General features: G+C 39.7%; 1 protein-coding gene across 1 annotated transcript in view; it reads right to left on the bottom strand.

Moving 5' to 3' along the window:
* Positions 1–3,768: 3,768 nt before the first annotated feature.
* Positions 3,769–13,039, bottom strand: part of VWDE (von Willebrand factor D and EGF domains) — an 82,556-nt gene continuing 73,285 nt past the window's right edge. The window contains 1 exon segment of the mRNA XM_027538441.1: positions 3,769–3,978. Within this exon segment, the coding sequence (XP_027394242.1) occupies positions 3,769–3,978 (210 nt within the window).

Below are 13,039 nucleotides of genomic sequence, written 5' to 3'. Positions count from 1 at the left end.
TGTGGAGATTTCCAGGGGCAGCTGCAGGCAGCCCGGGCTTTTGTAGTCTTCCAGGCTCCAGGCATTCTTGTAGAGAAATCAGGGCTGGTTGAGGGTGGTTTACCACTGTATATCTCTGAAAGCACACCTCTCTCAAAGACAAGTGCAAAGCATCTCTGCCAAACACCAGGTACATTTGAAATGAACACAGAGATGAATCAGGGCGTGTCGTTCAGTTCTTAGGGGTATAGAGACAGAAAGAAAATAAATGAAGGCAAGGGATATGCTGACAAAAAACAAGCAAAAAACCAAAAAGCAACCCACAGATCTGTGGCCCGGGCTGCACAGTACAGGTGATACCATCTCCGGGTGATACTATCTCTATTTCTCTGTTCATGAGACATGGTGGTGGGAAGCAAACCATGCACTGATTACTTTGCATCTCTCAACTGTTTTGTCTCTACCCTGTATCTCTAGAAGGAAGCAAGATGGCCTTTCACCTAGAAGGCTTGCTAAAAGCTGGGTGAGCCTTATTTCTGCTATGCTACTTTCCACTAGCCAAAATGGATAATGGCCAGTAATTCACAAGAGACGATCCTAAGAAAAATGAGCTAATTTTACAAAGCTGAAATGTGAACTCTCAGATACTGAATATTAAAAAGCCGATGCTTTCTGCAGGAGCCATTCAGCGGCACTCCAGGGGACACTTGATTTGTCTGAATAATAATAAACTATAATGATAATAGCCAAGCGCACCTCACAGGAGTACTAAGCTTTAATGATTCAATATTTGTGGAACCCTTTGAGCACCTCCAAAGTTATGTAAGCACAAATGAATAGGTAGGGACACTATATACCATTGTTATTTCTACATTAAATCTCTCTTGGTAATTTCCTATCTTATAATGTCTTGTAGGTACTGTATGAGACTAATATATGAACAAAATTATGGAAGAAATAAAGTATAAAATAATATATAGTAGTGATTTCCAATGAAATTATTATAATTTCATATTAGTGAAAGAGAATGGAGTCGTTAATAGCATCTCTAAAAAGTCATTCCTAGGTTGTAAAATAGAAAAATTAAAATCTGGAATAGACCCTTAAGATTTAAATGTCTGAAAAGAGTTTGAAGACACACTTGCTATTTTTTCTTATGAAGGAGACACCTAAGATTTTAGTTGGTTTTTTTCCCACACTGAAGAAATTGTAATGATGTTTTCTCTGTTTATTTCCTAGTAGAAATTGTACACATTATTTTCATACATCTGTCTTTTCATCTTCTCCTCCATCACCAGCATAATTTATGCAATGTGATAGTACATTTAATATTCCTAGTTTAAAAAATATATCTTCACAGTTCAGTTATCCTCATATTTTCCAAAATGCACCATTGTGATTTTGATACTGTCCCTAACTTCCATGAGGTAGCTATGTACAAACTGCATTGACCCAAACAGTCTCCAACAAATTTTCCTCTAACACCAGATCTCCACCAATGAAAGACTCATTTCTTCCAGTGAGTACTGCCTATAAAAACTCCTCTCAGAGGACACTGTGAAAGAGAGTGCTCTTCCTGTCCTTGCCTTTTCCCTTTCACCTAGCTGACATCACATTCTTTAAGACCCAGGGTGTTTCCAGGGGTGATGAGGAAAGGAAAAAAAAGCAAGGTTACCTCTTTGAGGAGTGTAATTCTGAGTAGGACAACACTGCACCAGGTTTTGAACAGGTTCCTCATCCTGAGAGAGGGAAGAAGGGACAAAGAGAGGTCGCCACCGCTAAGTCGCTTCAGTCGTGTCCGACTCTGCGCGACCCCATAGATGGCAGCCCACCAGGCTCCCCCATCCCTGGGATTCTCCAGGCAAGAACACTGGAGTGGGTTGCCATTTCCTTCTCCAGTGCATGAAAGTGAAAAGTGAAAGTGAAGTCACTCAGTCATGTCCGACTCCTAGAGACCCCATGGACTGCAGCCTACCAGGCTCCTCTGTCCATGGGATTTTCCAGGCAAGAGTACTGGAGTGGGGTGCCATTGTCTTCTCCACAAAGACAGGTAGGAGGACATTAATACAAAACCCACATGCTTTGTGTTCTAAGACCATGTGATGGCCTGCAAGCATCAGTCATAGGATTATTTTCCATTCACTGAATATTCTTGTCAATGTTCTGCCTTTTCTTTACAGCATTGATGTTTTGTACACAGTTAATATTTTTACATCCTAATACCCCGTTGAACCTCCTAAGTTTTGTCATTCCACTAGTACTTTTTTAAGATAGCCATTCTCTTATTTATTTATGTGTGCATTTATTTACTGGCCTGGACCGGGTCTTAGTTGCGGCACTCAGGATCTTCTATCTTTGCTGTGGCATGCGGGATCTTCTTAAACTACCTCATGTAGGATGGTTTTAGATGCGGAACGTGGGAGTTTTAGCTGGAGCATGCTAACTTTTGGTTGCAGCCTGTGAATTCAGTGGCAGCATGTGGGATCTAGTTCCCTGACCAGGGACTGAATCTGGACTCCCTGCATTGGGGGCACGGTCATAGCCACTGGACCACCAGGGAAGTCCCAGTCCAGTAGTACTGGGATCAACACAACTCTTAGACTTGGACAAGAGGGGTGTCTATTCCAGCACATACAGAAGCTGCCATTTTCCATGTCACAGCCTGTAGGACCAAAGGTATGTGACCACTCAGAGACAGTGTTCCACCTTCTAAACCATACCATGGTACCTGGGACTCTGAATTGTCTGTTCTACAATCCCTGAGCCCATTCTTCATCCCTATGGGAGCTCTTTCCTGGAGTCTCTCTTCCTGTTGACCTGCTTACAGTGGGCATCTTCCTCCCTAGACACTAGGGGTAGAGAGACAGCTGTTAGCAAAGATGTCTGTGGATCCTAGTTGTGAGGGTGCCTTGTGGGCATTGGAGACCCCTCAAGTGTGAAGTGATACTGGGGTGGGAAGAGACAAAGAGGAAAAATGGATGGTGGAGTTGGGAGAACTGGAGGCAGGGGACGTGCCATCATCATATTCAGTTGTAGAACACAGAAAATTCTGAAAAGTCTCAATGAAAACCTTGCCTCAGCCTCAGACTTTTTCCAAGAGTTTTTAAAAAGAGTCCTGGAGGTAGGATCTGAACTCATCATGTGGGCAGAAAATTCCAGGAATGTACCAGATAGCATGGGCTTCTCGGGTGGTGCTAGTGGTAAAGAACCCACTTGACAATACAGGAGATACAAGGGATGCGGTTTCGATCCCTGGGTCAGGAAGATCCTCTGGAGGAGGGCACAGCAATTCATTTCAGTTTAGAATTCCATGCACAGAGGAGCCTGGCGGGCTACAATCCACAGGGTAGCAAAGAGTCTGACACGACTGAAGTGACAGCACGCAGACAGCAGGTGGCATAAAGAGAAACCTCATTTCTTTTTCATTTCTTTTTTCTCCTTTCCTGCCTTTCTTCCTCTCTCTTTTTTCTTTTCTTCCAGACAAAGGAAAGCTTCCTCTTTTGATCAAAGAATGGAGACGCAAGCACCTGCTTTACAATATGTGCTCTCCCTGACAGGCTGCTGCGGGGATCCTTTACAGGGGTCTTGTCAGCAGGGTGATGCCATCCAACCATCTCATCCTCTGTCGTCCCCTTCTCCTCCTGCGCTCAATCTTTCCCAGCATCAGGGTCTTTTCTAATGAGTCGACACTTTGCATCAGGTGGCCAAAGTATTGGAGCTTCAGCTTCAGTCCTTCCAGTGAATATTCAGGGTTGATTTCCTTGAGGATTGACTGGTGTGATCTCCTTGTTAGCAGGGAGGGGCGGAGTTCTTGCAGATTGGCCCAGGTGTGCTGTTGGCTGCCGGAGGCTCCCGGCAGCGCAGGCGCAGCACCTCTGCGCACAGCCCACAGCGGCCATCTTGAACGTCAGGTGTCGCCGTTGCCCTCTGAGAACTCTGGACCAAAGTGCTGGGTGCGAGGCCTCTGTACACGACTTCCTTTGAGCAGATCAAACAAGACTAAGCCAACAGGAAAAGAAAAAAAGGTTAGACTTTATTTTCTCACCCACGTTCTATTTTTATTTTCTGGGTATTATTAATGGGCTTTGCTAGTGACAAATCCCCCTTCTGCCTTTTGCCCTGCCCCTCATTCTTGAGGGGCACTGAGGGGCACAGGTTGTTTTCTGTAAGTGCTTCCTGTTGAGTGTAGACGTTGTCATCACCCCAGTGGAGCAGCGGGACTTTCCCCCAGCTGCCTTCAGATATGTGTGATGATCCCAAGGCCTCAGCCAGAACTCTCTATCCCTGAGCGACCACCTTTTGTCTTACCTTTTGGAAACAAAGGGCATCAGACAATTTAAGATACTTGGCCCAAATAATAACAAGAGAATAATGGTCATATGTCATATTTTCCTTAAAGTGAAGGTATCTATGTCTTTTACCTGCAGGCAAGTGTCCCCTGACATTGAGACTCACTGCTGTGGCCAGAGTATCCCTGGTCACACTTGGGTTTTGTTCTAGAAGAGAAGCTTCAGGTCAGAAAGAGGTTCACATGCATACTCAAGGGGAGTCTGTTGCCCTAGGTTGTTTCGCTGGAGGGTGGGGCTCAGGAGCCTCTTCCCTTGAGTTTGATGACCCCCCAGAGTGATCCCCTGCAACTTTAGGACAGAGTGGGTGGTTAGCATCACCAGGTGGGGGCCTCCTGCCTGGTATCACATGTGCCAATAGAATAAGACTGAGTGGTTCAAAAGCAAACAAAAGTTCTATGCTTTGATTAGAGAATGGAGAAGTGCAAGCTTGAGCTCTGGAGGACAAGCTTTCCTGACAGGCGCCCAGTCCAGCTGCTTCATATTGTTCCCTTCAGCGGGGACAGGGCCAGAGTTCTGGTGTGTGTGTGTTTGGGGGGCGGGGGCGGGGGGGGGGGGGCGGTTTGCTGCTCAGTTCCAGGCTGCCTGTCTTCATCATGCTGTTTGTCAAGAAATAAAACTAATTTTGAAATTGTGCTATTAATTTTCCTGTTCCTTTACCCCATGAAAAAATCTTGTTGTAAAGCTATATCTGTTTTTTAACAAAAGTAGAAAATATTTAACAGTTTGTAGTTTTGGTTTTTGTATCTTTTATATTTGGACAAGCTGGATCTAATTATGTAACAGAGCCCTCATCTGTTTCCAGGGTACAGTTTTTTGTATAGGATTGAGAGGAAATTAGGGGGCTTCCCAGATGGCAATAATGGTAAAGAACCCACCTGTCAATGCAGGAGACATAAGAGAGGCAGGTTCGATCCCTAGGTCGGGAAGATCCCCTGGAGATGAGCATGGCAACCCACTCCAGTATTCTTGTCTGGAGAATCCCATGGACAGAGGAACCTGGTAGGCTACAGTCCATGAGTTGGACATGACTGAAGCGACTTAGGAGTAGCAGCAGCAGAGAAGAAATTACTGGTTTAGATGAGTAGTTTTATAACCAGACACAGTGTGCAGCAATGAGCATAATGTAGTCAGTCTCTATGCTAAAGAAAATATAGAATATTTTCATGCTACATATGAAAAAGGGAGAGAGAATGGAGAAATCTAATGCATACTATGATGTGTTCTTTTTCTTTCTTTTATTGGGAATGGGGGAACAGAAAACCACAATTTATTAAAGAGGTTTAAATTTGTTATGTAAGTTGTAACAATGATCTATGACCACTGTAAGGCTGGATAGCATGCTCCCTAATATTTGGTGGCTTGATACAAGTCTAGGCCTAGGGACATGAAAGAGAAGTAATGAGGATTCCAGAGCTGCACTAGTAGTTTAAAGAGAAGCCCCAGAAGCTATGATGTTTTCTTAAAGTAGGGGGTGCGTGCATGCTCAGTCATGTCCAACTCTTTGTGACCCCATGGACTGTAGCCCACAAGGCTCTTCTGTCTATGGAATTTTCCATGCAAGAATTCTGAAGTGGGTTGCCATTTTCTACTCCAGGGGATCTTCCCAAACCAAGGATCAAACCTGCACCTCTTGCATCTCCTGCATTGGTAGGCGAATTCTTTACCACTGAGCCACTGCTGCATATAGCAAAATGGCTCTCTTTTCCTCATAGTTAGCAAAGAACTCATCTATGCATAAAATGAAAAGCTGATTAAATTTCTAATAAGTGCACCTATGTAAGTGACTGCTATGGAGAAATCATAATATGGTACATTAAGAAGTTATTGTGGAACTTTCTCTAAGCAATAGAATGGAATAACTTTAGAAATAACACTTTACTTTGTATGTAGAAGGAAGTTAAAGAGCACTTCAGCCAGTGCTCTGTAATTAAATAGTGTTGATGCCAGATTCGTAATATGAGGAGCTTTTGCTATAATCACTCCCAAATGGCTGATCCATCATTATTTTTTTTTATTTTATTTTATTTTTAAACTTTACATAATTGTATTAGTTTTGCCAAATATCAAAATGAATCCATCATTATTAATACAAATCCCAAGATGAAAATTGATATTGTGTACATGTTGTATTTCTGTTAAACTAATGTAAACTTCCCCTTGTTCCATATCTCTAGATTCCTGGTTTGCTACACTATTGCTAAATTGTTTAGCTGGAATTGACTGACTAAGCAAATATTCTGCAAACTTAAGGAAAACTATATACAAAGAGTTAACTGGTAGTTATGATCTTTTGTTCTTAATTAAAGGACTTGTCACTAGTCAATGAGGGGACCACCACCAAATTAGACATTTTAGTTGGAGAACAATATTGCAATGGAAACTTCTATTCAAACTAGAAATGTGTTTGCTGTAAATCTTTGACTAGTGTCACACTGCCACTTCTCAATATTTGACAAAAAAAAAAGAAAAAGTAAATAAATGGAGGAGATGGTTCTGTATAACTTGGCAGGAGGTAGATTCAGTTTTTTACAACATGAACAATCAAAAGGAAGCTTAATGTTATTATTATGAAAAATAATATATTATTATGAAAAATAATATTAGCATTTAAACTTTAAAGAAAAATATGCTTTATATTTTGAAGATAATATTTCTATTTGGCCTATGCAGCAAGGCAAAAAAATTGATTGTTTGAGGAGCAAAGATTTCAACCTTATATTTATTTCAGTTGATTGAAAGTGACAATGTATCTTTTTAAAAAAATTGGGATGTAACTTACCCAATATAAAGTGCTCAAATTGTAAAGATACAGTTGATATAGTTTTATACTTTGATTCATTCATGTAACCACTACCCTAATCAAGATACAAAACACTGTAGACTTCCTTGAAGATTCCCTCCTGTCACTAACCAGACAGTACTCCCCACCACACACGCACCACCATCCTGATTTTATCACCATTTTAGTTTCTTTTGGAACTTCCTGTAAATAGGCTCATACATCACATACTCCTGTGTCTGGCTTGACATTAAGTTTCTTAAATTCATACAGGTTGTTGGGTGTATCAGTAATAAGCTGTTTTTCATTGAAATCAGTAGGTCGAAGATTATGTTTGGCATTTGTTGGAAAAGGTAGATATTTTCCCAGATTGCTAATACCAGGAAAAGTTCTATTTGCTCCACACCTTCACCTATTGTCTTTTGATATTTTTTAATTTACCTATTTTGGTGGATATAGAGTGGTTTTAACTTGTAGTCCTCTGAAAACTAATTTTTTGAGGATCTTTTTATATACATTTTTGGCCACTTTGATATTCTCTCTTTTAGGAAGTATTGTTAATGTCCCATTAACAGTTGAATGACCTCTTCGTCATTTAATAGGAATTCTTCATATGTTCTGGAAATGAGCTTGTTGATACCTATATATTGAGGTTATTTTCTTTCTGTTTTATCTTATCTTTCATTCTCTTAATAATTTATTTTAGTGAACCAAAGTTCTTAATTTTAGCAAATCTCGTTATTTTTAGAGCTACCATGGATATATTTTACTTTGTATTCATGTAGAGGCTTGTTTGTTTTAGCTTTCACATTTAAGTCTGTGACCCATATTGGAGTAATTTTGTATGTGATTTAAAATACAGCTCCAAGTTCTTTTAAATTTAAATATGCATTATTGAGAAGATTGTCATATGAAATTGTAGTAGAGACACATGAAAGAATCGAGTATAGACATAGTATTTCCTTTGGATGAGATTGAATCTCAAAAAAAAAAAAAAAGAAAAAGGTAAAAGGGACATTCTGAGAAATGTCTCTTTATTTGATATTAGGGACATTTTAGATTTGGCTTAAGAGAGAAATTCTGAAAAAGACATTAATGTTATAAAATAAAAATATTTATTTAAACATGTATGCAGATTTCCAGTTTCAACTCTGACATGCAAGGAAATTAGAAGTCATCATTCTTACCCTTATAAGAAAAATGATGGGGAAAAAAATCTGAAAATCAATGACTTATCTTAGGCTTATCAAAGAATTGAGGTTACAGGGCAAAGTGAAAATTGAAAGTGTTAGTTGCTCAGTCATATGCAAATCTGTGACCCCATGGACTGTAGCCTGCCAGGCTCCTCTGTCCATGGGATTTCCCAGGCAAGAATACTAGAGTGGGTTGCCATTTCCTTCTTCAGGGGATCTTCCCAACACAGGGATGGAAACTTGCAAACCACTGACCAAAACCTGGAGAGAAATGCAAACATAAAAAGTCATAGATAAGATAAAGTTTCCTGGGACAGAAGCTGCTGTAGCTACAAGCTGGTTTCAGAAACACTTAAATGTCACTTTTGATGAATTGTGGGAGGCAGACCTAGTGTGAAAAGGAGAAACTTCTGAAGGCCACAGCTTTAGAGAAGATCCCCCACACTTTTTTGGAGGGGTTAAAAGAGCTTCTTGATGCGGGTGAAAGATGAGAATGAAAAAGCTGGGTTAAAACTCAATGTTTAAAAAACTAATATCATGGCATCCAGTCCCATTACTTCATGGCAAATGAAAGGACCATAAGGGGAAGCAGTAACAGATTTTATTTTCTGGGGCTCCAAAATCACTGCAGAAGGTGACTGCAGCCCTGAGATTAAAAGACTGCAGCTCCTTGGAAGGAAAGCTATGCCAAACCTAGACAGCGTATCAAAAAACAGAGACATCACTTTGCCAACAAATGTCCAGATAGTCAAGAGGAAAGTCATTCAGTCGTGTTTGACTCTTTGCTACCCCATGGACTATACAGGTCATGGAATTCTCCAGGCCAGAATATGGAGTGGGTAGCCATTCCCTTCTCCAGGGAATCTTCATAACCCAGGGATCAAATCCAGGTCTCCTGCATTGTAGGTGGATTCTTTACCATCTGAGCCACCAGGGAAGGCTCAACAGTGAAAGCTATGGTTTTACCAGTAGTCATGTACAGATGTGAGAGTTGGACCATAAGAAAGGCTGAGCACTGAAGAATTGATGCTTTCAAATTATAGTGCTGGAGAAGACTCTCGAGAGTCCCTTGGACTGCAAGGAGATCAAACCAATCAACCCTAAAGGAAATCAACCCTGAATACTCACTGGAACGACTGATGCTGAAGTTCCAGTACTTTGGCTTCTTGGTGCGAAGAGCCAACTCATTGGAAAAGACCCTGATGCTGGGAAAGATTGAAGGCAAAAAGAGAAGTGGGTGGCAGAAGATGAGATGGCTAGATAGCATCACTGAATCAGTGTACATGAATCTGAGCAAACTCTGGGAGATAGTGAAGGACAGGGGAGCCTGTCATGCTGCAGTCCACGGGATCGCAAAGAGTTGGCCATGACTTAGCATGACAACAGTCTCTATCTATACTCACTGATCTTGTCTTCTCTGTTCAGTGTGCTGTTAAAGTTATTCAATAAGTTATTAATCTCAGATACTATATTTTGATGTTCTGTTGTTCTAAAATGTCCATTAAGATAATTTTATAGACTTTAATGTTCTAAAAAAGATCATTTTTCATTCCTCATTATTTTCTATTATCTTTAATATATTATAGTAATTTTGAACTCGTTTTCTGCAACTCCATTTCCTTAATCATTACTGGGTTTGAACCTACATCTTGAATATGAGCAACTACCTGTTGTTTTTTGCTTGTTTAGTAATTTATAATTGTTTATAATAAACATTTGAATTATTTTATATGGGTGTTTATGGTTATATATATTCACCTATATTTTGTTATATTTTGCTCTGGCAAGGAGTAAATTACCAGCCTCTACTTTGAATGGCTTGATTGAAGAACTTATAGTCCTGGTCTATGCTAGTTATCCTTTTACTCCTAGCTTTTTGTCCTCAATTGCAAGGCTGACCTTTCTAGATGAAAAACCCTGTTTGGAAAAAATTTCTGTTCTAATGGGCCCAAAATCCAGTCTGTGAAGCTTCTAAAATCTCTACTCAAACTTTCAGTATCCCAACCGCTATTCTCTGCTAGATCTCCCAGTGTTTCATAATAAACATGAAAACTTTATGAGTTGGCCAAAGACCAGAAGAGTATGTTTTTTTAAACTTTTTATTTTGTATTGGGGTATAGATGATTAACAAACAATGTTGTAATAATTTCAGATGAACAGCAAAGGTACTTGGCCATACATATATATATATCCATTCTCCCCCAAACCCCCAGCCATCCAGGCTGCCACATAACATTGAGCAGATTTCCAAGTGCTATATCGTAGGTTCTTGTTGTTATCCATTTTAAATATAGCAGTGTGTACATGCCCATTTCAAACTCCCTAACTATCCCTTCTCCCTATGCTTCCCGCTAGCAACAATAGGCTTGTTCTTGAAGTCTCTGAGTCTGTTTTTGTTTTGTAACTTCATTTGCATCATTTCTTTTTAGATTCTGCATATGAGGGATGTCATACGATATTTCTCCTCCTCTGTCTGACTTACTTCACTCAATATGACACTCTCTAGGTCCATCCATGTTGTTGCAGTAGCATTATTTCATTCTTTTCAATGGCTGAGTAAAATTCCGTTGTATATGTGTCCCACATTTTCTTTATCCATTCCTCTTTCAATGGATATTTAGATTGCTTCCATGTCTTAGCTATTGTAGACAGTACTGCAATGAACATTGGGGTGCATGTATTTTTTGGACCATACTTTTCTCCAGATATATACCCAGGAATGGGATTGCAGGGTCATATGGTAGCTCTATTTTTAGTTTTTTAAGGAACCTCTGTACTGTTCTCCATGATGGCAATGGCAGCCCACTCCAGTGTTCTTGCCTGGAGAATCCCAGGGACAGAGGAGCCTGTTGGGCTGCTGTCTATGGGATCGCACAGGGTCGGACATGACTAACGCAGCTTAGCAGTAGCAGCAGCATGCTGTTCTCCATAGTGGCTATACCAATTTACATGCCCACCAACATTGTAGGAGGGTTCCCTTCCCAGAGGGAAATTTTAATGCGTATTTTTGGCCTCCTTGTGTTGGTCTTCTCTTTAGTATTCTGATCCTCTAATCCCAACCAGTTATGTAACCCAGAACTCTGATTTTTATTTTCTCCACCCAGTGAAACAGTACTCTCTGATTGTGTTCTATTTTCCTCGCTAACAGTTTGGAAAATGCCTCACTGAAAAAGCCAATGAGTGTAGGGCTCACCTCATCCTCCTCTCTTCTCTCAAGGATCATAAATAGCCCTGGGTGGTAGCTTTTCAAGGCTTACAAATGTTTTTTATATATATAAAATTTTCCAGTTTTATTGTGTTCATGATAGGAGTTTAAATTTGTTCCTAGTTACTCCATGGTAGCCAGAAGTAGTCATTAAAATTTGAAAATGAATCTCCTACAAGAGAAAATTTATTTTAATATGTATTTTCAATCTGATAGTTATTTTAGGTATTTTTGAATCTTCTGTGTTTTAGTCAATGACCTTTTTCCTCCTAAAAAACTGTAAGATGAAATAGAGAACAGGAACTCAAATTTTCAACAATAATGCAGAGTGTTTGTTTCCTTTGAAATATAAAACAATTATAAGAAAATGTCATTTTAAAACTAGGTCTTCTTATGAAAGATTAATTTTATGTGAATACTTGGCCCCAAACCACTGAAGTTCTTGAGAAGATAAATGGGTGTTTGAGCTAGTCAGTGGCCTAGGAGGAAAATAATAAAGTAATACATCCAAACTGGGTAATTTGCCGAGTGTTTAAAAAAAATGACTGTTTTTGAAAAGCATGTGGATAAAGTATAGGGAAAGCACAAGAAGTTGTACTGCACCTGAGACTGGTGAATCATGGCACTAATACCACCCTTAGGACAGAAGGAACAAAAAAACAAAAAGGGCTGTTTCAAGAGCAATTCCTCAATAGGAGCTGAGGTCTTTAGTCAAGAGGCTTGCCAACACATTTCACTCCACAAGAAAGAAGCCAGGAAGAAAAAGTACATTCAGATCTCATTTTCCTCCCTTCCCCTAAGCTTCTGCTGGGCTTACCCAATTGAATAGAGTGTCAGAGGACAAGGGAGCGTGTTGATGTAATCCACACAAGTTCAGTATTTCAGAATGTGGAGTAGGGTGGAGATAAGTAAGGAGTATCTCTAGTTGAGCAAACAAAGACTGTCCAACACAGCAATGACAGTGTTTTCTGCCTTAACAATAATTCCAGCTTGGATTTATTTTTCATCTCAAATGAGATAATAAATTTACAACACACCTGTGTAATATTTGTTACACCTCAGTTAAGTAATTAAAATGAAGTTTAATTTGGGAATATAATAGCTAATTATTTAAGAATTTATTAATTACCCACTGAACTAAACCGTTTTATAAACTGAAAATGAGAATTCCTGTTTATCCTATTTCAACTTTCTAGCTGATTTGAAGTTGTCAAAATAGTTAAATATTCTTTCACCTTACTTTTGACCTCTCTCTACTTTTCCCTTTTATTAAAATCTCAGAGATTTGAGGCCTGAGCCCAGTGGGTCTCTTCAATTATAATCTACTCAGAGTGTTAATACCTCAGGAAAAGACTTCCTATCCTATGAGGTCACTTAAAATACAGAATTACTTTCACAATACAAGTAATCTGTATAGAATATTTTGTACCTAAGAAAAAGATTTCACAGGAGGACAAATCCTTATAGCCAAGGAACCCATTTTAGTGGAGTTTAAATTGTTCTCCAAAGTGATCATAATTTGTCTTGAGACATC

Source organism: Bos indicus x Bos taurus, chromosome 4, assembly GCF_003369695.1.
Source record: "Bos indicus x Bos taurus breed Angus x Brahman F1 hybrid chromosome 4, Bos_hybrid_MaternalHap_v2.0, whole genome shotgun sequence".
In the NCBI taxonomy this organism is placed as follows: Eukaryota; Metazoa; Chordata; class Mammalia; order Artiodactyla; family Bovidae; genus Bos; species Bos indicus x Bos taurus.
This window is presented reverse-complemented; position numbering and strand designations above follow the sequence as displayed.